The 27,308-nt window shown below is 42.1% G+C and overlaps 1 protein-coding gene across 1 annotated transcript in view; it reads left to right on the top strand.

Moving 5' to 3' along the window:
• The window catches only part of SEMA5A (semaphorin 5A), a 384,818-nt gene that overhangs the window by 322,527 nt on the left and 34,983 nt on the right, over nt 1–27,308 (top strand). The window contains exons 12-16 of the mRNA XM_006095388.3: nt 1,701–1,908; nt 8,728–8,845; nt 12,946–13,127; nt 16,089–16,232; nt 24,069–24,216. Of these exons, the coding sequence (XP_006095450.1) occupies nt 1,701–1,908; nt 8,728–8,845; nt 12,946–13,127; nt 16,089–16,232; nt 24,069–24,216 (800 nt within the window). The remainder of the gene's footprint in view (nt 1–1,700; nt 1,909–8,727; nt 8,846–12,945; nt 13,128–16,088; nt 16,233–24,068; nt 24,217–27,308) is intronic.

The following is a 27,308-nucleotide window of genomic DNA, read 5'->3' as shown; positions in this document are numbered from 1 at the left end:
GGACTCCTCTCAGGATGCTGTGGCTGAACCATCGCTGTTCACTTCACTTTCCTGAAACTCCCCACCTTGTCCTGGTCACTGCCTTGATGCCTTGTGTTTATTCATGCTTTGACTATGCCGGGCAGGAAGACCCTGAGTCAATGAAGGCGAATTCCCCACCAGCTGGGAACTGTGATTTCCAAGTCAAAATTAAGTTGACTTGCACAGTAAAGTCATACAAATTTTCTTCAGCACTTAAATCTATGCATCGTGTATTTATTAAAATGTCTGCCTGCCTGTTCCACAGACTGCCCCCTCCCTCCATCCCCCCGCCCCCCTCTCTTTCTCTCCTGTTCACAAACACATACTCCCCGCCGCCCCCACAAAGACAGATACCGTGTTTTTAATCATCCCAGCATACCACAGAATTATGCTTTTATGCTTGAACTTTCTCAAACACATTTAACCAGCTAGCTTAAAATAAAATTAAGTAATAGTTTACTAATGGTGCATGTATTATTTTGTAGTCAGTTCATAATACATGTTCGAAGGAGATGTTTCAGATAGCCATTTTTAAATAAATTCAGGACAACATATGTCTGCATAAGTATTTTTTCCTTTAAATGTAAACATCTTTTCTCTGTAAAAGTAAACATCTCTAAGGACTTCCACGAAAACAAAAAAACTGGAAGTATTTTCTGTCCAGAGCCTTCCAAGATTAAAGATAGACAGGAGGCCTTGGAGCCAAAGGGTTATGACTTACTTTTGGTTTTAGGTCACTTCTTAGCCTCCTTTTCTGTGTACAGAAGAAGGATGTTGGAAACCTTGGACCCTGGTGGGTTTTATTCAGTCAGTGCCTTCAGGATGACTTGAGGAATTGATGACATGTTGGGGAGGTGCTTCTAGAGGGTTGGGTTCACGCACTGGGTTTGCAGGCTGATAGCAGGGGCCTAGCCTCAGGGACAATAGCATGTGTTTTAAGTCTGTGTCCCTGACACATGGCATTGACCCCTCACTGGCTGAAAAGCCCTTCTTCCGTGCCCCTCACAGCCAATCTGGGGAGTCTACGTGGTCAGGGACACTCATCCTTGGGCAGTGCTTATAAATAAGTGAGCAGACACATGTAGTGAGCAGAAAAACTGCAGGTGGAACTGCAGGGTCTAGGTTAGCAATGGATGCTTGTCACACAGGGAAGAAGACTTTGGGGAGTTAAGACCAAGAAAAGCATCCCTAAGAAGAACATCAGCGCTAAAGAGGAAGGGGTTGATGTAAGCTGGGGACAGAGAAGGGCAGGATGGAAAAGGGGCAGCCTTCACTGTCCTGCAGATTTGCAGTTGCCCATGGCCTGGCATCTGCCTTCCTGGGGTGGCAAAGTCAGGACCTCTGACACTGGAAACCCAAGATTGTCTCTTAGAATTTCTGTCACCTGATGGTCCACAGCGGGTGGGTGGCTCCTTCGAGCTGCAGTAAGCTCCGGTCTCCAGACTTGCTCCAGGATGAAGCAGATGGTAGCTGAGTGTTCTCTTCCTGGCTGTATGGTAGGTCTGCTGAGAGCTGTAAAAAATGCCTGGTGCCCAGGCCCACACCCAGTGCGGCTGATTGACTAGGTCTGGGTTGGGGCCCCAGCAACAGCATCTTCGGAGCTCCTCAGACGATTCTCTGAGCAGCCAGGCTGGGAGGCCCACTGACCTTATGTCCTTCCTTCCCTGTTGCCTTTGCAGATTATGGCACCATTAAGAAGGTGCGGGCGCCCCTGACTGCGACCTCGGGGAGCTGTGTGCTGGAAGAGATCGAGCTCTTCCCGGAGAGGCGGAGGGAGCCCATCCGGAGCCTGCAGATCCTGCACAGCCAGAGTGTCCTGTTCGTGGGCCTGCGGGAGCACGTGGCCAGGATCCCGCTGAAGAGGTGCCCATTCCACCGCACGCGCAGGTAGGGCAGCCCCAGGTCGATCCTGCACGCTGTGCCCTCGCAGTCATGCCACCTGAGAGAAGGCACAGGAGCCAGAGGCCTTCACATTCCCTGGGGTTGAATGGCAGCCGGGCCTAAACGTCCCTGTGTCCTGACTCCCAGAATGCAGAGGGTTTTGAAGAAAACTGATTTCCTGTGATGAACATAACCCACCAGTGTCTGTGGAGGAGGAGCCATATTATTACATCTGCAAGCAATGGTCAGGGCTACAACAAATTATTCAGCGCCTTAGAACACTCAGTGATAATGCTGGTCATTGGCATTCCTGCATTAATTTGGCACAAGTTTCATTTTATTTGTGTAATGCATGTGTGCGTGTGTGTATGTGTATGTGTGTGCGTGTACACATTTTCTATATGTTAGAATATATGTATCAGAACAATATGAAGTATGCGTCCTCTTAACCCAAAGTTAATCCCCCCCAAAGTGGCAATGGCACCCCCTCTCTGGGCAGTCCTCATGGTTCTGTCCTGGGCACTTGCTGTCTAGGGATGCTGTCCCTCTCCAGAGGCTCCAGATTCACCCAGGCTGCTGGGAGGAGGGAAGGAGAAGGGAGTTTCTCCAGGCTCGGGAGAACCCATGTACCAGCACACCATTCCTCACTGCCTCGGTCGGTCTGCTCACCCACCATGTGGTATCCACTATTGACCCAGTGCTATTTGAAGCTCAGTTTGTGAAAATGCAGGCCCATGTGCTTGGGAAGCTGCAAGTTTCTGTGTACACCATACATTTGACCAGCACTGTAATGTTGGAATGCTGCATAAATGCTCTGGCCCCTGGTACAAGATTGGCCCTGGGAAAATCATAAGCTTCAATGTCCATAGGGATCAGTCCCCAAAACAGGGCATCGGTGCAGACTTGGTGTAGAAGTGGATGTTTAGATATGTCACTCACAAACACCATACACAGGTCATTGTTTCTCAAACCAGGCACCCAGTGGCACTAGCTTTGGGTTCAGAGGCTGGGAGTGACATTACAGACCTGCACATGCTGTTTCTTGATCTGGTCACTACAGTATTTTACACCCCACTTTCTTACCTAACATGCAAATCACTGCAGAATGAAATGAATAATGTGCAGAGTGAAAAATTTAAAGCACTCTGCAAAGTGTAGAAGGAAGGTTTTATGTATTGCTATATCTCCTTCTGGATGATTCTAGAAAATGAAGTCTGTACTATCATACCTTCATTGGTAATAGAGTGTTGAGAAATAACATTAGGGAACTTCTATCTAATAACAATGCTATTGCGAGCATTGATACTGGATGGTGATATTTATTACCAGCTATCTTTTATAGAGCACCTTTTTCCTAACATTAACCAATGATTGCTTAAAACTTGTTTGGATTTGTGTTCCCTGCCGGACTAATTGAAGCCAGGGATTATTCTGCCAGTTGCTGATGACTCAGTGGGGGACAGACAAGGAGAGTTGGAGTCTTGCTAACAGACATGTCACACATCAGAATGCATTAGAAGGGCACCAGTCTTGCATCTCCATCCCCATGAGCTCTGAAATCCAACAGTGACTTGTTCATGAGTGACCCTGATTACTGTGCACAAAGACACAGGTCTGTGCTGTATGTCAGGTGTTTCTGGTGCCAGAGTGGGAGTTCATGGCTTGCAAAGCATTAGGCCATTCATCCTCTCATGGTGATTCCCTTCATTGGACCTGGGTTCCTGGTGCTCAGCTCCTTGTAGGTAAGGAAGCCAAGTCCTGCATCAGATCCCGGAAGCCAGGCCTCATCTTCCCTCTCACGACTCTTACACGACTGCACTTCAAGGCTGGTCATGAATCCACAGGAGCGGCTGCCACCAGTCACTGTGGCCAGGGAGCAGTTCACAGCTCCCTCTTTCTGTCGAAGAAATTAAGGCCACTTTTCTGTCATCATCAGGCTCCTGCAGAGGGAAGATTTTACTATTATATCCAGAGCTGTCTCCCTGCTGGTTACTCGTCCACTCGCTCAGAGGAAAGCAGAGTGAGACTGACTTCACTGTAGATCGATGACTGTGGTCTCTGTGTGCCCGCTCTCAGTGGGGGGAGTTTGGGTCTGACCCTTAGCAATTCCACTTGCGAAAAGAAAATATTTTAATTCAAGAGTTTCTCTGGATTCTTTCCAATGTTTCTCTGCCATCCTCCTATAGAAAGACAAAAAAATCTCCCTAGCGAAAATTAACTGGGGAAAAAAAATCAATTTTTAAGAAACTAATATCTTTGTGACCAGATTTTCTTTATATGAATTATGTGGGGGAATTGTTTTTGGTTTTGTTCGTTTGTTTGTCTGTTTTGACAAAAGCAATGTTGATTTTCCAGAAGTATGCCTAGGGAATTACACAAAATAGGAACAGAATAATAATTGAGTAACAGGAGGTTACTGATCTCTTCTTTAAATAAACTTTCTGTAGTAGAATGTAAGTCATTTTAGCTGCTACTAGAAACTCAATTTTATTAATGAATTTTGAAGTGTTTAAGAAGAAAAATTGAGCTTAAGTAATCATATTCCAATTTTTCATTTCTTAGAATGCCTTTTCTTCAAAGGCAATGCATAGTTTGATGAACGTGTATAAATGATAACAATTCATACAATTCCACAACTTTGTTTGGCATTGTTGTGGATTTTATCACCACTTGATCATTTTATCATGTCAATCATATACCCTGAGTGTAAAGTCATATATTATCTCCATTTTTCAAATGAAGAAATAGTGGCTTCGATTTTTGGTGTCCTGCTCAAGGTCATGTGGCTCTAGTGACATGAAGCCCAGGTTCAAAGCTGGGAGTTGCTACACCTATGGCCCAGGCTTCATCTTTGGTTCTCTGCCTCTTTCCTCTCTTCTATTTATTTCTTTTTTTAAAAAAGAAATTATTATTGATTTCAGAGAGGAAGGGAGAGAGAGAGAGTGAGAGAGAGAGAGAGAGAGAGAGAGAGAGAAAGAGAGGAAGAGAGAAAGAGAGAGAAATATTAATGATGAGAGAGAATCACTGATTGGCTGCCTCCTGCACGCCCCCCACTGGGGACTGAGCCTGCAGCCTGGGCATGTGCCCTGACCTGCTTTTTACTTAATAACCTAAAGAGAAAACCTCAGTTCTTGTGGAACAGTAAAACCCCTTTGCAGAGAAGAGTAGTGATATAAAACATTAGCCAAAAGATTGGAAACCCTTGGGCCTTAGGTGTTTGTTTTGTTTTGTTTTGTTTGTGTTTTATTATAAAAACTAACTGGGAAGAGGAGCAAAGCGGAAAACTGGATGAATCATAGCCTATAAATAAAACAGAAGACACATGCCTTTTAAATTTTGCTTTATAAAACTGGGGTGTGTGTGTATGTGTGTGGATGAAACCATTAAAATAAGGAGCTTGGCTCTATTGGCGCATTGCTATCTAATTATCCTTAATCCAGTCAACCTGTACTAGTTATCATTTAGTTAAAGAAACTAAATGATAGTTTCATTATTAAGAAAATTAGTATGGAAATTCAGACATGGCTTGAAAGGGAAAATTTTTAAAAGGTGGAGTTAATTGGTTGGCACTGTTATTAATTACATATTATCTAAAGACTGCATCTGCCCGATGGGAGAAATATACACCTACAGAAAGACATTGCAGGATCCCCACATGTCCCCAGCAAGACAACCTTGGCCATTCAGGTATGAATCACATAAGCATTCAGAGAGGCATTTTGACATGTACTCATTTTACAAACTATTCTCCCTTTCATATGAATTTAATATTTCCCAAATCTCAACGTCTTGAGTTTTTGTTTGTGTTGGCATTGGTGTGGCCTCTGAAGACGGTCCGTTTTCCTTAGTTAACTCATTGCTAGTATATTTATTGAACTTACTATGTGCCAAGCACCAAGCCAGGCCCTGAGTGGATGATGACAAATGAGGCAGCCCTGACCCTGTCATGGGGCTCAGAATCTAATGAGAAATTCTGGCATAAATAAAATCTCCAGAATATCTATTGTTGATTTGAGCCAATGGGCCTTGGAGTTACCTTAGAGTTTATCCCCAGATCAATTTATCATTACAGCTGATCTCAGATGGACTGCATGAGGACCTAATCGCTGAGCCTGACATCCCTGTCCAATTACTTTTACAGTTGTCTTGGAATCACTCCCAGTGTTCCAGTCCCAAATTTCCAATAGTGAGGGAATGAATCAACAAGTTATGATATACGTATTCAGTCAATTATTTGCTCAGTGGGTTATTCTGAAGCCGTTAAATGATGGCTATGAAGACATCTGTGACGTGATAGTAATTGGAAAAAGGAACCCATTATGTGTATGTCAACATTACAACTGTTTAAAAAGTAGAAGGGGGAAGACAAAGTGCATTCATCACCAGGCTTATTACGATTGTGAAGAGTGCCTTGTATAGGGGTCTAAGGTGGGCTGGGGCTGAAACCCAGTGTCTTCTAGCAAAGTCACAGTAAATCCCCGGGTCCAGGGGAGGCTGGAAAAGGAATGGATAAAATGTGTAGAAGGTGCGCTTGACTTGTGGATTCAGAAACAGAAGGCATGCTAATGTTCTGTAATAGGGAGAAATGTAGGTGTTGTGGGGCCTGAAGCTTATACCATTTGGGGACGGTTCTCACTAAAGAAAAGAATATCAAATTATAAGTGCAAAATGACTGGGTTTAATTGCGGTGCCTTAAAGGGCCTCATGAACTGAAGAAATAAAAACTTCAGGAAGTAAAGCTGCTTTGACTTCATTGTAAATCCACCTCTGGCAATGATACAAACATACATTTTGATCCAGGTGGACAATAAAAGCAAATAAAATATGTGTCATCTTGTAGAGATGCCACGGCTGCTCCTGCCTCTGCTATGCCCACTCTCTTTCCCCTACAACCATGGTTGGGGTGCTTTAATTTTTTTTCTTTTCCTCTTTGGCCAAAATGTTAATGCATTTATATTATTATTTATACTAGGGGCCCAGTGCACGAATTCGTGCACCTTGCAAGGAACTGTGGGCCCTGAGCCTGTGGTGTGCACAGGGGCGGGTCTCCACCCATCCTTCATGCCCCTGCCTGGCCCTCCCACTGCAGCCCCAGGTCCCCTCTCTGCCAGCAGCTCTGCTCCCAGCACGGAGCAATTGGGGCCGACACCATCAGCAGGTGCAAGTGGTGGCTGCTGCCCCGATCGCCCCTCAGGTGCAGGGGGAGGTGAAGCCCTGAAGGGCGATTGGGGCCAGCAGCTGCCACTTGCACCCACTGATGGCACTGAGCGATTGAAGCTGGTGCTGGGTGCCAGCAGCAGGTGTGAGCGGCAGGCGGGACCACAGTCCACAGGAGCAAAGAATTTTCAGTAACCACCAGAGGCTAGCCCTGATGACAGCAACTGGTGCCCCGCCTTGGTCTGGCACCCCTGCTCACCTGCTCCACCATCCTGCTGCAGCTGACACCCACCATGTCCTCACTCTGCCACCTGCTGCCAATGGCCTTCCATATTCCACACACGCCCCCTAGTGGTCAGTGCACGTCATAGTGACTGGTTGTTCGGTTGTTCGGCTGTTCCACCATTCGGTGTATTTGCATATTAGGGTTTTATATATATAAATTATTTAATCATATTATATTATAGATTGTTATTACAATGGAGAATATGTTTTTAAGAAGAAGGTGTACTAAAAATATTCCATAGTCCTTCCAGTAGTGTAGGTTCCTAGCTCTCCTTAGTGTTCCTTAGCTCTCCTTAGCTCTGCATTAGTCAGCTAGCAGTTTTGCTCAGTTTCCTAAGGAGCAGAGCACATGTACAAGAGCAGTTTGACTTTGTTTTCCTGTGATTTTTTCTTTGCAATTGGCTGTGGTATTTATTGCATAATTGTTTAATGTTTTTTCCCCTTTACTAAAAACTAAGTTCTCTAAGTACAGTGACTATGCCTGTTTTTGCCAGGTTGTGCATGAACTCCATCATTGGGCAAAACCAAAATAAAATATCTACTGTCCACAATACTTCTGAATAATATGTAGAATATTGTAGACAGCTATATTAAACTATTATTAAACTGATATTTTGTATTCATTTTAAGCCATAGTACTGAAAAGGAAGACATACTCATTTGATTAAATTTGAACTAACCACATTGCAGGGTTTTGGGTGTATTTGCTTGTCCTTGGGCCAATTTTATAAATTTTGTGTCTGTTTTCTTCGCTGTTTCATCAATACCTCCCTTGTTGGAGTTTTTTAGGTGTCTAAATGATATAAGAACCTGTTATACCACAATAGGTGTTCAACAAATAATGTCTTTTACTAAGGTGTTGATGATAGTGATGATGATAAAGATAGTGGTGGTGATGATGATTATGGTGATCATAAAAATGATAACAATAATACTTCCCTATAAAAGTTGTTTGTGTCTAAATGGGATAATTTGACATATCACAATAGGTTTTCAACAAAGAATACCTATTATTAAGGGGATGCTGGTGGTCATGGTGATGGTGGTGGTGGTGATAACAACAACTAGTGTTTTTGAGCATTGCAAAATTCCAACTTTAGCTCTGTTGATAACACCAAAAGGCTCACATTGGTGCAGATAGTCATTTCGTTGTCTGCCCTCTATCTTAGAAAAAAATACAGGTGTTTCAATGAAAATCAGTTATTTAATTTTAGTTGGATACTTGCAAGTGTGTACAGATAGCTATGTTCTCTCATGTGCATACTGAAACTTTGTTTTGCATAACTAGTTCCCATGTGAAGTCAGAAGAGTTAGGCTTGCCTTAGTCTGCATCTTTGTTTAGTTAAGCTGCCTCTCTGTTGATCCTTGGGTGTGTGTTTGCAGTGCCTGCATCGGGGCCCAGGACCCTTACTGTGGCTGGGATGTGGTGATGAAGAAGTGCACCAGCCTGGAGGAGAGCCTGAGCATGACTCAGTGGGAGCAGCCCCTCTCCACCTGTCCTGTAAGTGTCTGCACTCTCGGGCCTCTGAGCACCCTGTCCTCAGTCACCTTGCTGTCCTCAGTCACTAACCAGCACTTTAATGACATCCATGCATTTTTATCTTAGAACCTTTCCTGCACACCCTCTCTGTGCTCTCTTAACTTATTCAGCTCTTCCCTTGCATGAGAGCCACGTGGGATACTGGCATAAGCTTTTTGTCTGTTTTGATGAGAAGTATCTTAGAGGAAACAGTGCTGATTTGAAAAATGGGGTGTAATATCTCCGTTTTAGTCTTGAATTTTTATCTCCAGAGTTTGGTGTGAACCATTGTACCCTTTGTAGCATTAATAAAATAGTACCTTCCACACCCATCAATTTCCCTTGGGAGCTATAGTTCCAGAAGCCAAGTAGAGCTTTTAAAAGAATGAACTAAAGGCTATTACCATGGAGCCCCATGTGGGACAGTCTTGTAGATCCTGCTCAGGGTCACAGCAAGGTCTGGGAGAGACGGCCTAATGTACATTCCCACAGTGAATTCTGCAGAATGAAGAGCAGCTCACTTGCATTTGGAGTCAGACTCTGAATCCAAGAAAACCGATTCCACATTTTCTATTGGCAGTATATTATTTGGGTCCTCACTTCTAAGAACCAGCTGCTTTTTTTAATTTGTCTTTTTTCTCTCTCAGGGAATATGATTAACAGCTATTAGCTTCCACACATTTGCAAATTTATTAAGTTACTTTGCTGTCATGTAACCGCTGTTCTCTGTGACTGTCAGCTCTGGCATTCCTCTGTGAGACAGGGCTGAGAAGAGAAGCGCCACATTCGTTATTTGAAATCAGTGCTGTTGCTTCAATACAGAACTGCCTGAGGCATGTGAACTTTGGGTCTGCATCCTGTCAAGGAACTTGCTAAGTCTCTTATCTAAACCTGTGTGCATTAAGACTGTCCTTCCATTTGTAAGTGGGAAAACAGACAGAGTGACATGTCGAAGGCCAGGGCTATGAAAACCAGTGTCCTTCCCCAAGTGTTGGCACGAGATGAATGTATAACCTCATCTGGGCTTCAAGCAGATCTTTGCAAGAGGGTTAGCTGATAGTCCTTTGGGTGATAGCTTCAGATCTCTGATTTTAGAAGCAACTTTTTCTGCAGTGTTTCTTGAAATAAGGCCCTTTTCATTTCTGAACAACTCTCAAGAAGCACAATGGTGTTCACCTTCCTTTTTTTAAAATCCTCACTGAGATTATGTTTCTATTGATTTTAGAGAGAGAGAAAAGGAGGGAGAGAGAGAGAGGGAAAGAGAGAGAGAGAGAAACATCAATGTGAGGGAGAAACATTGATCTGTTGCCTCCCAAAAGCACCACGATCAGGCATCAAACCTGCAACCTAGCTATGTACCCTGACCAGGAGTTGAACCTGGGACCTTCTGGTGCTTGAGATGATGCTCCAACCAACTGAGCCATCCAGCAAGGGTCAGAGAAAACAACACGGATTTTCTGAAATGCCATTCTAATGTACTGTGTACTTTACAAGAATCAGCACACCTTCTTCTAGATATTTGACCTTGACATTTTAATGATAGATAGCAGTTCTTTTGTTGCTGTTGTTAATCCTGACCACAGGATATTTTTTCCATTGATTTTTCTTTTTTTTTTAAGAGAGAGTGAAGGGGTGGGGGGAGACGCAGAAAGGGAGAACCACTGACGTGAGAGAGACACACCCATTGGTTGCCTCCCACACGTGCCCAAACTGCAACCGAGGTACATGCCCTTGACCAGAATCAAACACATATCCTACAGTCTGAGGGCCAGTGCTCTAATCACTGAGCAGAACCGGCAAGGGCAATAGCAGTTCTTCTTAAGCAATAAGACCATCGGTCTGAGACTCATGGTAGTTTTATTGAATATCTGAGGCTTGCTTACTTGTGTAATAGAAAATACACATGCTGCCACTTGGTTTATGACAAATATGTGTCCGGTATATTTCTACAGTAAGAAAACAGAGATGAACCCAGCTGGTGTGGCTCAGTTGTTGTGTGTCGACTTATGAACCAGGAGTTCATATTTCCATTCCCAATCAGGTCACATGCCCGGGTTGTGAGCTTGATCCCCAGTAGGGGGAGTGCAGGAGGCAGCCTATCAATAATTCTCTCTCATCATTGATGTTTCTTTCTCTCTCTCCCCCTTCCTCTCTCTGAAATCAATTGAAAAGCAACAACATAAAAAGAAATGGAGTTGATCCAATATTTAAGAAATGACCAGAGGGTTGTTACTAAAGTTGTCAGTGCTACTGAGAGGAACATTTTTGTTATAAACTCAGGAAAGGAGGAGGGTGACGTACATCTGCCCTGGGGTTAGAGCCGTCCCTCCACCCCCTCTATTGTAAAATTATACCTGAGATGTAATCGTTGATTCACTGTCCAGAAAACACGTAACAAGGTTCTTTTTTTTTTCTTGTTTGAGGTGATTTTCTTATATAAAACCATCCCTATCATCTCACCCTATATAATATGTCATATTCAAGATACACTTTTAATAAGTTAACAATATGGAAAGCATCTAACAACAGAGAATAAATTATGTCACTGAGCAATAACCAGGAAATAAAACAATGTATTTTCTCATATATGAAGGCTACCATGTAGAAAAATGAGAAGTTTTGAATAACCCAACTACTATTTTAATTATGTATTATTTTCTAGCAATCTATTTCTTAGAAAGAAATGAACTAGATGAAAATTATTAACATTTATTTAGAGCAGTCTTAGAGAGGTATTTTGAAAGCCTATTAAAAATGTAATTTGCTTTTATGTTATTTTTTAGTTTTGACTGAAATGGAAGAAAAGCTTAATTTTACTTGCCAAATCTACCATATTTCATCATTTCTGATATGTCATTGATCATGAAGTATACTACTATTTTATAAGAAAAAAAATGCTTCCATGGATTGCAAGATGCTAACTGATTTCAGAAATGTAAACATACATAAAATCTTTTAATCAGCAAAGTACATTTCTTTGTTTATCTACATATATTTAGCCCAATGAAATTAAGCTTTATAAGGGATTTTTGAATGAGACCAGTGCATCTTATATCCAGTTGAGTAACGAGAGGAGGTCCTCTTCCATGGAGCTCAAGGTTAGAGGGGCGATGAATGTGCTGAGATGGATACCACACCCTCTGGGGAACCCACCTTGTAAGTCTTCACAAACCTTGGACAAACAGCAGCTGAGTTAGTTTCCCAGCCACACCTCAGGCATAGGCTGCCATGTGCTGCTTAGAACCTCTACTATCCAGAGAGATCAAGTTGCCAATGGGACCCCAGAACCTTCCCAGGCACTTAGCAACTTAAGACCCATTTTTCCACCTCACAACCCCTATTTTAAAATGTTCATTAATTTCTGTTGTCCAGGAGATAGGGCAATAGTTGACTAACTATTGACTACAGTTCTGTTTGTTTATATAAATGTGATTAAAACATTGTTCTCAGTTGAATAGATTTGAAGTGCTTGAGCAAGATCTAAATCGCCATATCTAGCATGATTAGAAAAATATGTACATATGTTCTGCATGACCTGTAATGTCGCTTAACAAGAATCTACCTGGGCTTTATGCATGAATACTGTCCACATCCTCTGTGCCTCCTGGGGAGAGGAGGCATCCATGCCAGGGTTGTGTGGACACTAGAAGCCATGCCCTTGAACAGGATACGCCCCAGCCAGGGGGGCTAATCTATATACAAATGCAGCAGAATTGTACATCTGTGGTTTTTCACTGCAATTCTTCTTGTCCCTTGGTCTTCTCATGTTAGTGGATAATTCTGCCATCACCTGATGGTCAAGCTATTAGCACCCTGAAAATTCCCTCCCCTCCTCCTGCTCCTCTCTCTTCTTTTCCTCCTCCATTTCCTTCTTCTCCTCTTCTGCCTTCTTTCCCCTCCCCCACTGTCTCCATCATCATCCTCACCGATGACTTCTGATGCTTTACTTTGAATTATTCCCCCCGTTCATCCATTTTTAAAATATTCTAAGTGGGTTCTGATTGTCTTGTAAGAGTTTTTATGTTTTCTTTATGTTTGCAGCCTTAACCCTTTCTGACATCCTTCGTGTATCTGCTTCCTAGATGAGGAATCTCACAGTGGATGGGCACTTTGGTGTGTGGTCCCCGTGGACACCCTGCACGCACACGGATGGCAGCGCCGTGGGAACCTGCCTCTGTCGCACCCGCGCTTGCGACAGCCCGGCCCCCCAGTGTGGCGGCTGGCAGTGCACGGGCCCCCGCATGGAGATCACCAACTGCTCCAGGTGCGTGGCTCCCAACACTCAGGCCTGCTTTCACGTGTGAACTCTGACTGCAGAGGAGTTTGGGAAATCATTCCTAATGTGTATCTTCCCATCTCAAGAGAAAGGCAGACAGAGACACTTACCACTTCAAAACTGCGTTTTCTATGGAAGGAGATTTTAAACTCTAAAGTAGATTATAAATCTGATCCTGTTCTTGTTTCCCTCATTAGATTAAGAAAAACATTGCTCATGTGCACAATATTATTGGCTTGTTTGAGGGAAACGTCCATGTCAATGACAGTCTTTTTCTGGAATATTAGACTAGTTGTCCTTTATTAGACAACACTGTCTGGTCTGGTCCATTTGTTATGGGCTGGCCAATCCACTTGGCTCTTCACAACTGTCTCTTTCTGTGACCCCCAGTGGTTACAAGGGAGAGTTGTAGGCCCCGTCCTTCTGACCTTGCCATTAGGTGGTTCCTGAGAATGAAAGCAAGTCTCAGATCAAAGTTAGGCAGACACATGAAACTGTGACATGGCTGTTCTTGTAAACAGGGGGCCCCAGGTCCCTGTCCCTCAGGCCTGCTGACATGCACACCTAGGAGAGGTTCACACAATGCAGATGTGATGCTCTGGCAGCTGGTCAACCAACCTCCTAGGTGAACCAGGGGAAGGCACCCTCTGTTATCATGGATATCGCACATTTTAACTAATAATTACTTCACATTGAAAAATGAGATTTTATTGGAATTCCATTCCTTAATGCCATTGTTTTTAATTCCCAATTATTGTTCCTATTCAGGCATGAATGCACCTGAATCGGACAGGGCTTTACACCAATTCCATCTTTATGTTTTATTTTTCTAGTTCTAAGTTCGGATGGATCTTACTTACATAAGTGGTTGGAAATGTAAGGTCAGCACTGTCACTCACTTCCCTGGGTTTTTTTCAAAATTATCTGCCAAAATCATGATAAGCTAACATCAAATACTTTTGTAATGTCCTGTATTAGTTAATAAACTGTTTATGCTGGCCTTTGATTTTATTGGAAGTAAAACACTGGAAACCACCTAATTTGCAAATGGAATTTTTTGCTTAATCAGTACTGTCAAATACTTTTCAATTTGTGCAAAGTACATCAAAGAGCCTTTAAGACGACCATTCAAATGATTCTAAATTCAATCTGTTATTCTTATGTATAAGCACCTTGTTTAACCCAACATACTCAAAAAGTGTTTGAAAATTTGAAATGTTGCTAATTTAATACATTTTACAAGTATAATATTTTTGGTTATATGCTTTATCTCATCACATTTAAATATGTTTTCTCAATACCTTGGAGCAGCGGGATTAAAGACATTCAATTTATGAAAGAAATCCACAATATAAATTAATTAGTTAAGCCAGACTTTACTGTCAAACCAGGGCCAAGTCAGACTTACTATTGATTGGGAATATATGGTTTTGTTTTATCATTACAATGAACATTTGAATGTACATCCTTATGACATTATGTCACTTCTGAATTCTAATTCTTATCAGGGAGGGAGAGAGGGAATGGAGGGAGGGGGAAAGGGAAAGATGATTGATTGATTAAAAAATATAACTAGGTAATTAAAAGGTTGGAGATCAAGGGAAAGCCACGAGCCTTGACAGGAGTTTGTCATCTAAATGCATTGAGTCTCTGCAGCCTTCCAGTTGTCTAACCTATGCCTTCCCTTATGGAACTTCAGGAACAAAACCTGTGTTTTTCGTGAGATGGTCAGGAGTGCCGCTGTGACACGAGATTTGTGTTCAGGACCAATAAAGGACTTAACTGTTCTTGGGGGAAATCCATAGTTGGGATGACCCTTGATGGGTTAGACAACCCGTGGTGGGTTAGATCCTCTCAGCTGAGCAATAGCCACCAAGCCTCTCAGCAGCTGGAAAAAGGCAAGCTCAGTCCTCAGGGCACCTTTGTGGAATCCATCCACTGCTATGTGGCAGTAGCTGAGAGAGAAGAAGCCAAATCCAAGTCCAAAGGCTCTCTGCTCTATAGGATATCTGAGCACCCAATGCCCAGCTCTGTAAGATTCAATGCTGGGTAACCCGGAGGTGTGCTCAAACAGCTTGATCCATTGAGTAGGTTCCAAGTCTTCTGCTTAGTGTTCTGTTGTTGCTGTGTGTTTGATTTTCTTTTACAGCTATACTCAATTATCTCCTCCATGCCTGGCACCTATGGCACCATGACCACAGTAGAATTATATATTTTATAAAAGTGGTTCATTTTATTTTTATCTTTTACTATCTCTACCTTATTGCCTATACATATATAAGTAACAAATTCAGATAAACACAATTTGCAGTCTTTCTTTATATTCTATATCTTTGGCAAATTATAAGAAAATAGCCAAGAATCTGAATTTAAAATAGCCTTCATTCATTTTTAAATACAGTTTGTTTTAAAACTCTAGATGTTACCATGTCCTATATCAATATGACTGCTACCAAGATAATTACTGATTTTCATTGATTTTAAAAGTAAGCATTATGTATAGGTTTAGATAATTATTTTGTTTATATGTGTACTTTAAATTATAACTGAAATAGTACAAGTCAAGTGAAAGTATACATTCTAGAGTTTAGGGGATTCATCTCTAATTGCTTTTCAATGAATTAACATTGCTTATTAGATTTACATTTTCAAAATTAAAGTTTCTTAATAGTTTCTAATACAGCCCATTTTGAATTCTTTATAGTGTGCTTAAAATGTCACTCTTAAATTTCTTACCCGGACTCTGACATCTGATACCAGGGAGAAAAATCTCACAGTAACAGATCCCCAGGATGCAGTGCCTTCATTCCCATGGCCCCGGTTCCCTTTCTCCTCCCACCCCGTAATCGGTGGTCCATGTGGGGAAGCACCTGTATTGGGAGGTGGATGCAGATGGGGATGGACTCTGAGCCAGTGTGACTCAGTGACCACATTGCTTCTTATTCCCAGGAATGGAGGCTGGACCCCTTGGACCTCCTGGTCTCCCTGCAGCACCACCTGTGGGATCGGCTTCCAGGTGCGCCAGCGGTCCTGCAGCAACCCCACGCCCCGGCACGGGGGCAGGGTGTGCGTGGGACAGAACCGAGAGGAAAGGTACGTACCGCTCTGCCCAGCATCGCCGTCCTCACACTTACTGTCATTCCGGTGCGGTCGGTTCCCTGCGGCTTTAGTTTTGGATCTAGCTTAGCTTATCTGTGGCATCCCTTTCTGTTGAGCTGAACTGTCCTCTGCTTTTCCTGACATCCTTAAATGTTGAGCAAAGCCTCATGTTGACAGCTTCCCTGGGCTGCTGTGGTCCCTGTGTGGTTCTCTCCACTGAGCAATTCCCAACGGGGTGGAGCTCCAGGGACAGTGGACACCCTGCCCCTGTCTCTGCTGGGCTCTCTGGGGGCTCAGCAAGTGAGTTTGCTGGAGAAAGCTTGCGTTTGTTGAAATCCAGCTGTCCCAGTCTCAAAACCTACAGTTCCATGTAGGAGCAAAGGTGGTCCTGGGTCCAGATGTACTGGCCAGATGAAGTGAAGTTCTCCATCAGAACTATACTAAGCAGCTGGAGCATAGGTGGGGACATAGTCAAGGTTTTGGTTATATCTGTAACTAGTACACACTCTTCTATTAACGGATACCCTCGGTGCAGCTACGGTAGGACCCAGGGTGGGACACTCTTTCCCGTGTGTATTTTAAGCTTTCAGCATGTCCTGGGGCCATTTCAGTTCAGTCTTGCATTTAACAGTTTGTTGGTTTTTATAGAATCAGACATTTGATTTTGGCCTCATAAAATCTACAGTTGTGGTCTTTCACTCTCTCTTGCATATTTAAAGTACATTTCCGTTTATGGTCGTTGGAGAATATCCAAGTAGGTAATTTTCACATCACTTTCAGGGTTCTTACTCTGCCATACTCCCATAAACTTATTGTATTAGTCCCATGTGAAAGAAAATGACTTTCAATACCTTTTAATTAAAATGTAGTAAGGCTTGTATCTAGTGATATGGATTCACTGGGAGCCTCATAAAATACTGTGTGCAGTCATTTGTTATGTGGTAAATATTTATATAGACAATGTAATATTTATATATTATACTTACATAAAGTCTTACTATACAGATAATCCTCTACCATATATTTATTACAACCTCAAAACAACCAGACAAAATCATTTTTTCTTTCTTCACTGTGTTCCTAAATTACCAATTAAGATTTTATTCCTTTCAACTCAGAGGAACATGAAAGCTGATTTCTGCAATGCAGGGTTGGTCATTTTTTAAGTAGTTCCCCCAAGATACTCTTGGGAAAGTATATCATTTCTGAGCTAACATTAGTTGGTGAGAAAGCTGATTATGGGAGAGCAGTTTCCCTGCTATTTCTAAGCCCAGTAAGATTTAAATTTGGTTGATAGTAAGCCAGTCAGAGAAAGACAAATACCATATGATCTCACATATATGTGGAATCTAATGAAAAAAATAACCTGACAAACAAAAATAGAAACAGAGGTATAAATACCTGGAATAGAATGACAGCTGTCACAGGGAAGGGTGGTTGGGGGACTGGATGAAAGAAGGTGAAGGGATTAAGGATTAAGCAAAAGACACACACACACACACACACACACACACATACACACACACAACACATAGACACAGACCACAGTGTGGTAATAGCCAGAGGGAAAAGGGGGTAGAAGGATAAGCGGAGGTGGGCAAAGGGGGATCATATGGGGATGGAAAGACTTTGCTTGGGGCAATGGGTACATGATACAGTGTTCAGATGATATTTTATTGAGTTGTACACTTGAAACCTGTATGGTTTTGTGAACTAATGTCACCCCAATAAATTCCATTTTAAAAATGCTATATATTGTCATAGAATACAGCCCACTCAGGTAAAGCCACCTTCATCTGTGTGAAGCTGCTGTTAGAATCACGGCACCTCCACACATCCCACACCTGTGGTCACCTTTCCTGGGCTGAGCAACCAGGAAGCAAGAAGCTGTTTAACTCTGGTAAACATATATGTATGTTCAGTACCCATTTACGATTGTTCTTAAAGCTTTGTTTTTAGGAAAAGATCAGAATGGCTAGTGTTTGGAGGACTTACATTCAAATGTTCTTTTTTTTTTCAGAAGAAATGCTCATTTGGGCTAAATGAACATTTGGTTAATGGAGGAAATTTGGATTTAAGTAATAAATGGATGGGTGTTAAGAATAGGGACTATGTAAGATTTTTATAAAATTGAAGCCTTCCTATTGAATAGCCTTTCTAGTGGCTTAGCAAGAGGTTAATGAAAACCAGAAAAACCAAGAACATGATATTTCTTTCTTGGTCTTCACAAGCAAATAATTCTTAGATTTGCCATATTCTGTGGGAGGTTGGAGGTCTCCCCACTTAAGTAATATAAAGGAATACTATCCATTACAGACATTTTAGAATTAAACTGAAGATTAAAGGAAACCTGGTCTCCATTAAAATGAACAAAAGGCCAAAGGAATAAGCATCCACAACCATTAAAACAATGATGCCATGTGTATTTAAACTCCAACAAACCTAAAGAACTTCTGAGAGACTGCAGCCAATAGACTGATTCTCCCCAAACATATCCCTATGTTAAAGCCAGGATTAGTGGTAATGATTTTTCACTTGAGACAAAATCTCCCATATGGGGAATAAATCAATGGGAACTTTTTTGCAACAAAAATCTCAGAAATATTCATATCACTTTTTCTGAAGTAATAGGTAAAGAAAATATCTAACTTATTTTTTTACATGTACTCTAAAAGGTATGGACACTTTGTTTATCTGTTCTAAATTACCCAGAAATGATTTTCACAAGTTCCAGGAACTGTGTAGAAACTTGATTTCCAAAGAAGCCATCAACAAGGATGAAGCCATGGCCATTTGGGTGAATATTATCCAAAGGCAAATGTCATGATCGGTATTAGTTTTCTCCTGCTCTGTATCAACAGTCCCAAAAACTTCAAGGCTTAAAAACCACATACATTTTTTTTTAAATTTCTCAGCCTCAGTCACCAGGCAATTCATTATGACTTACCTGGGTTCTCTGCTGGGCCAGAGATGCGATCTCATCTTAGGCTCAAGTAGGGAAGGATTTACTTCCAAGATCACGGTGGTTATCATCAGCATTCAGTTCCTCCTGGGCTTTCAAACTGAGGACTTTGGTTTCTTATTAGTTGTTAGCCAGAGTCTGCCCTCAATTACTTGCCAAATAAGCCTTCTCATCATGGTCACTTACTTCCTCAAATCTAGTAAGGAGGAGTATCTCCTTGCAGGATGGGGTGGGAGATTCAGGGGACCTGAGGGTATATACACTCCTATATAACGTCACCACAAGTTGACATGCCATCAGCTTGCATGTTCCCTTGGTTGGAAGTAAGTCACATTTCCTGTCTGCACTCAAGAGGGGAGCTTACACAGGACATGGATACCAGAACTCAGGGGTCATTGCAGTCACATGAGAGTTTCTGCCATAGTCTGTAGATTACCAGTCCCTCAGTTATTTACATCCCTTCACATGCAAAATGCATCTCACCCACTCCCAAGGACCCCTAACATTTTATGCTATTAAATCATTTCACCAAATGCCAGAACTTTTATCATTTCCCTAAGGATTAATGATGTTCAGCATCTGTACATTGGCCATCTGTATATCTTTTTTGGAAATGTCTATTCAAGTCCTTTGCTCATTTTCTGGTTGGGTTGATTTTGTTGTTGTTGAGTTTTAGTTCTTTATTCTCTGTCCAATTTATGTACAGATTCTGTGGTGCCACGAAAGATTCCATTATTTCAGTATGGCCCAGCGAAGGGACAATCACTTACAGAGAACCAAGGAAAACATAGTTCTGACAGGGCTGTGATTGGTTCAGCTTAACAGAGGTTGCAGTGAGAAGCTATCATGGACCTAACCACAACAGAACACAATTTATAGCACAAAGAAATATGAAAAGAAACATGATGCAGTGTTGAGAATCTAGTCTATATGGGTTTATGAAAAGCATTTCTTTTCATAGAGACTAGGTTTGTGGGGAAAATGGATAATTTATGGAGAAATATTGCTGGGTTATTAATTAACTTTTAAATGCAAAATGAGAATAAGCAGTCATGGGCAAAATTAGAATCTTAATTTTTAATGCATCATGAAATACATCTGTGACTGTCAGTGATTTAAGATACTAGAGATCCAAGAGAGCCCTTAAAAGTTCAAAAATGTTTAGCTTGTTATTTGGTAAAAAGGCAGCTGCACGTAGAGGACTAGAGCCATGAGGATCCAACAGCTGGCCCATCGTGTAGGTACCTGATCATAAATCAATAAGAATCCTTGAACAAGCAGAGTTTCCAAGGTAACCAACCTTCAGTTTCCATTTTCGTTTGTGACCAAGAAAGAGTAGTTTAACAAGAGATGCATCTCTTAGGAGAACATGTTAGTTGGGATAGGAGATCCAGGGGACCAGAGGGGCACTTCTTCCTTAAAATTGCAGAGCATCAGAGTTAGGGGTTTACAAGGGCTTTGCCTCTCAGGGCGGATTTGTGAATAAAAACCCAGACATAGATGGACAGAAGAACCTACACATTTCTGCTTTCCTTCTGACCTCCCTTGCAGAGGGTAACATGTTCACAAAACCAGGGCGTAGCTTTTTCCTCCGGATCACTGTGGAGGGAGAAAGAGAAAGAAAAGGAAGGCAGGTTGTGGCCAGCCTTCAAATGCAGCCAGATATGGAATTGATTAACACAGGTTGAAAGTTCTATGCCACATGCACTTTTCAGGTTCTCCTGAAATAGATTTTTAGCTATAACCACAGGCAGGGCGTTTTCAAAGGTGGCCTGCTACAGGCAAACGTGAGAAAGTTTTTATGCACTATGATTTATTTTGCTATGGGGAAATGGTAGCTCAGTTTTGTACTTCTTATTAAAAGTCAAAGGTCTCTTATTTCCTTTGCTCTCCCTACCCTTTTCTTGTTTGTTTATGTTTTTGAAAGCTGAAATTAGGGCCAAGGCCTCTAGGATGTCCATCCCTTTTAAATGTCAGTGGATCCACTTGGAAACAGGAGGTGGTTTTCTACTTCTCGTTATACCCACAGTGAGAGAAGCGGCACATGGAGATTTTGAATCACATGCTGAGAGTTCTGATGTTCTGAGTTTTCTTGACTTACTGCTTCCAAATATGTTCTTAAAATAAATGGCAATTTCCTCTTGGAACAGTTTATGCACTAACACATATGTTAGTAATCTCTGAGCAGTCGGGATGCTTTACATACTGTAACTCTACACATTTGCATGTGCTTCCTAAGGTCACATTCCTTTAATCTATTGTATCCTCAATTTTGTTTTGGCTCTTTTATCTAGAGGTCTCTTAATTAGAAGGTCCTTCTCTTCTGTGACCTGAACCCTGAGCTCTGAGAGCCAGGGCCCTAGGAGACTGTATGTGACTTCTTAAGAGAGAAATCTAATGTTTCCTCTTGCCTCAAAAGTGGAAAAGTTGAAGAAGAGTGATGACTCTTAAGTTCCATTGGCTACTCTTTTACTTTTTTAAAACTATTTTGCTGATTTTTAGAGAAGGGGTGGGGGGAGATGTCAATATGAGAGCACAACATTGATCAGTTGCCTCCTGCTTTGCCCCTGAGCAGACTCTCTCTGGGTAAGAAGCTAACTGACTTAGCCTCACAAATAATACCCTTTGCCTCCTGTTTCTAAAGGCAGATGGGATGGGTGGGGAGAAAGACATAAACAGCTTGCATTGTAGTCTTCTCTCTACTGGGGATTGAGCCTGCAACCTGGCTTTGTGCCCCTGACCAGGCAAGCCAGCAACAGGAGGTGTACAGGAGGATGCCCAATCAACTGAGCCACAGGGCCCATTGGCTACTCTTTTATGTGAAAATTTAGAGAACCTAAACCATTAGTGTGATTGGTTCTGCATTTCTGGAGGCTTTTTTCTGCTAGGACCTGCCAACTCTCTCTCCTGGGAAGTAAGCATTCCTCCCATTTTCACTTGAGAAGCTGCCTTTTGACTCTACCATGTGTTGTTTTTTCTGTACATTCACACAGTTGTAGTAACTTATTCCCAGTACACCAAACCCCATGTGTATCCCTTCCTCTACTCCTTCCACGACCATCATGTTTGTCGGACTTGGACTAGCTCTCTCTTCAGTTGTTACAATCTAGATTCTCCTGGCTGGTACTTGCTCCATCAGCTCTTCCTGCTGGTGGCCTCACTTCTCCTGTCTTTGTAGACCAGACCCCACCCTCAAGCTTAGAGAACTCCTCAAATTTGGGGAGCTCCAGGGGGAGGAGCCACCAAACCCTGGGGACCATTGTCTACTCTAACTTGGATGGTACTCTTTTGTCTCTGGAGTTCTGTGGGGTTTTCTTAGTTCCTTATAAAGTTCAACTTTGTCATCTTTTTCTGTTCTTAGTGACCTCGCTTACTTCACTCTTCCCATTTCTACTTTCCATTGTTTTCTAGAATGTCAGTCGATGCTCCGTGTGCCTCATCTCATTGACTCCCTTCAGCTGGGCCTGACTTTTTATCTTTCATCACTACCTGTTCCCCAAGCCTTCATATTCTCTGTTGCATTTTCTTGGTTTGATGAAGAAACTGTTGAATCTTACCAGTATTAGCTATCAGGAAATTACACTGCCTAAATCACTTTCCCTGGTTTCTGGAAACCAGCTATCATTTGCTCATGTTTTCCACGCATTGAGATAGAGGGTTGTGTGTCCTGAGCATCCTGGGCTGTGTCCATCTCCTGGTATTCATCTCAGGCTGTAAACATCTGTGACAGGAAAGCACTCTCTATAATGGCCTTTGCACAGTGCCCTGCAAGATTACGTATTTATTAGTCATGATGACATTAAAGGTAACTGACTTAGCCTCACAAATAGGACCCTCTGCCTCCTGTTTCTAAAGGTGATGCTATGGATAGGGAGGAAGACAGAAACATCTTGCATCCTAGTCTTCTCTAGGAGCCACATTTGTGCTTAGTGGGTGAACTGTTGGTTTAAATAGTCATTTAAATGGCCAGATGTGTCTCACTAAATTTGGCTGTGTTAAGAGTAGCATCTTCCTCCCTATGAGTTGTACCGTGTAGAACGCCAGGCTGTTTCTTGGTTTTTGTTTGTCTATTTGTTTCTCTCACATCACATCATTCCACTTATACTTTCAAAGAATGAGGAGAAATTTGACTCATATACAGCTTAAGAAGCCCTTGCATATTTGGCTAAAAATTGGCAACATGTATATATATGTAGAAGTATAGAAGGATATTCACCCATAAAAATAAGACTAGTATTTGTAAGTAGTAATTCAGTTCTTTTTAGATAACCAGTAGTCTTTTAAATTAAGATTGGACATGATTCTGGGAGTCTGCAAATAAATTTTAAAATGCAGTAACCTAAGCAGTATATGACATGAAGCTTTATGCTAAAATCTGGCTTTAACTTTTCTTTAACTTATTATATTAATAGGATGATGAGCCTTATTTAATTCAGGGATGAGAAATGAAATCCAAACACAATTTGCTGACTTTGTATTCATAAACTGCTTTATCTTTCAATGTTTATGTTTAGAAGATAAATGCCCTACCTAGGTATTTTCTATGTGTTCTCATTTTTGGGTGTCTATTTGAAGGGTTTTGTTTTGTTTGTTTCTCCTTTAATTGGCTGCACAGGAAGATTCATTCTGCATTGTGAGTTTAGCATTTTCTTCATTGTCTCCCGTGCATCCCATTGTCCGTGCACACACAGCATGGCCAGCGCCACATCTGCCTCCTTCACTGAGCAACCACTTCAAATACAAAAGCCCCTCCACGCTGAGCATGCCCATGTGCCCAACATCTGGTGCAGGGACGGAGCCTGGAAGGTCTGGGGCCTCACATTACACTTTTAAGCAGTTTCCTTTTCCTCTCGGTTTCTCCTTTACAGATACTGCAATGAGCATCTGCTGTGCCCCCCGCACGTGTTCTGGACGGGCTGGGGTCCTTGGGAGCGGTGCACAGCCCAGTGCGGGGGCGGCATTCAGGCTCGCCGCAGGACTTGCGAGAATGGGCCCGACTGCGCCGGCTGCAATGTGGTGAGTAGAGTCCTACTCATCCCCAGCCCTCAGCCTGGACCTGAGAGAGCAGAGTGAGCACACACTAGATGTTTTCCTACCCACGTACGCTGAGCACGCAGATACACTGCAAGCATTCAGTGCCCTGCAAACACTAGATGCTCTACAAACACATGTGTAAACATGAGCTATTCTGCATGCACTAGGTTATCTGTACACACTGCATGCTCTGTGGGTACTAAGCGCTCTGCAAACATGACATGACTAGACAGTATACACTTGAACATGACATGACTAGACAGTATACACTTGGTACACACTGGATGCTCTGCAGGTGTCAGGTGCTCTTACTCACTAGATAGTCTGCAAATGTTAGATTCTCAATAGACACTAGATGTCCTGTAAACATTGAATGCTCTGAACACAAGACGTGTCCAGGCACTGGGAGCTCTGCACACACTAGAGATGCTGTGAATCAGACAGGTTTCTCTGGTTAATGAGAATGTTTGCAGGAAATACTGGAAATTCAGCTTTTTGCATTAAATATTCTCACATTTATGAATTTTCAGTTCCCGTTTCTGAGCTATGACAGCAACTTCAGCCTGCTTCATTCTGGTCCATATATCTGGTTTGGGGACACGGGGTAAGGTCTCTACATTGAGCCACAGTGAGGTATGGAATGCAGGATGAACCCCAGACACTGAGGACTGAGAGACTTTCTGGGATCATTGTCAGAGCACAAAGGCACCAATTCAGAGGGAATAAAAGACAACTTGTGGTTTTGTTTTTCTTCTGCCTTCAGAAGTCATATTTTTTTAACACTTTAAACTCTCAAATAAAATTCCTCCTGTGCGAGTACCTCCCCCAAGGCCCGTTGCTGCTCCTCCTGTTCCGTCTGTCAGGGTGAGTGGGCCACGGAGGCTGCTGGGCTTGCACCTCATTCATCTTCCCCTGGTGCTGGCCTCTCGCCCAGGCTCCTTGCATGGGCTACTCCTTGAGGTGTGTGCTTTCTCCTTTCCTCCCCCCTCTGGAAGCTGCCTCTCAAATGCCACTTCACAACTGATCATCAAAGGCATGCTCTTTCTTAATTGCTATGCCTAGTGGATTCGATCTCAAATTTTTATGTAATCCATTACCAGGAAAGTTCAACAAAGGACTTTGATCTTCATGAAGGTCACAGTCTGAACTCTTCCCCTGCACTGAGCTTGTAAAATGCATGCACTTGTATTTCCAAGTTCTTCTTCAAGGGAACGGATCAGCCTCCCTAACTGAACCTTGATATTGCACCTTCATGCGTGTGGGAGTGCAAAATTTGCTTTCTTTTTGTTATATCTCAGCGAAGAGCTTGCAGTTATGAAAGATGGTCAGAGTCAAAATGTCACATTTTGTTAAAAGAAGCTGGAGTATTTTGAAAGACTTCATATCAGTTCACAAAATCACGTGGTAGCCACAAAAGTGTAAGTTTTCTGAAATTTAGCACTGAAAATTCGGTGATCAAGTTTAAAGAATGATGCATGATGCAGAGGGAGAGAAAAGGAAAATGATGGATTGTAGGAATTAATCCATCAAAAGTCTGTCTCTAGAACATGTAAATTATTTACAATATCGGAAATTGCAATTGATATGGACGTCTGGAGGATTTCACAAAAATGTTTCATTTATAGAGTTTTAAGAGTCTGTTGCACAGATTTCTGTGGCTCCACAAACTAATCAGGCTTATTTCTGCCTATAATAATTCAAACACAGTCATTGCAGAGTTAATTGAAAGGAGAAGCTGTCGTGAATAGAGGTTCTCTGCTACAAAAGACTTAAGTGAGACACGTAGAGAGATTTTTACTTTACCGTTTACCAATAATGTCCCTGATAAAGCTTTTCCTATACCTGACACTAAAATACCTAAATGTACTTAGGCAAACACAGAAACAGTATTCTTACTTATAGCAATTTCCACTAAATGGCCATGAGTTTTAAAATCTTTTGTAGGTCTACATTGATGTATACACCGAACAAATTGATTGTTTAAAGGCATAACAAATATCCAGTTGCCATTATTTAAAAGAGGGAACCCCAGGTCTCTTTAAATTATGCCAGATTTTTAACTGCTACAAAATAATTAAATATGGCTTTCTAAATGTAAAGCCTTAGTAGACTTCCTCCGAACACAGTCAAAGAATATTCTTTTCCACATGCATCTTCCATCTTTGATTTGTATCCCTGAAGACACTATTGGGCTAATCATGGATTATCTATCCATAAAGAACACTCCTTGAATCATCTAGTCGATTTGATGTCCCTGCTAAATTGGGCACTTATTTTGGTCAATTTCTGTAGCTCATCTTGTCTGCTTCTAGTTGCACTGGGACTTGCCACTGTAATTAAAAAGAAGGCTCTCTTAATTTTTAAAAAGCAATTTGTTTATCCAGCCAAGTTGGCTTTTACATGATGTGCTAAGATGCGGTCCCTCTCACTGGAAGACAAGTGCTTCCTGTCGGAGGGAAAGGGGGAGTTTGCAGCATCAAGATTGAGCTCTTGCATTGATTTGCATCTTTGGGCTCTTCCATCTCCCATCCAATTTTTAAAAAGCCTATTTCAGTCCAGCACCACACTGCACAGGCTGCAGTTATGTTTCCGGGAAACATTTTCGTGCATTATAGCAGCTTGGGCTGTGACTGCTTGAGAACATCCTGCCACTCGGCCATCCCAAGTGGATACCTGTGGCTGTACACTGATAGTAACTCTACTCAGCCAGCTTACAGAGAAGGTGGAGAGAAGCAGGGGTCCGATCCATTTTAGGTTCCATGTTAGAGAGGCCAGCATTGCATCAGCTCAAGAACCCTCTCTAAAATCAAGGTAATATGCAAGCAAACAAAAACTGGTGAGACATCCCTTTAAGAAAGGGATCATTTACTTAACTGATTGTGTTGCTTGTGGTGTGGCCTGCCTTTGGTTTACTCGGGCTTGCAAGGCCTGCATACATCACACTCTGAAAAGATGTTTGCCTGAGCTCACACTCATATAACCAGAATCTGAGCATCTTGATTTTTTACCCATTTCACTCCATCATTGTTTAATAAATATTAAGATTAAGCTTCTATTATTGTTCATAAGTTTAT

This window comes from Myotis lucifugus, unplaced genomic scaffold (genome assembly GCF_000147115.1).
Source record: "Myotis lucifugus unplaced genomic scaffold, Myoluc2.0 scaffold_153, whole genome shotgun sequence".
Lineage (NCBI taxonomy): Eukaryota > Metazoa > Chordata > Mammalia > Chiroptera > Vespertilionidae > Myotis > Myotis lucifugus.
The sequence above is the reverse complement of the archived record's forward strand: the minus strand, read 5'-3'. Positions and strand labels throughout refer to the sequence as shown.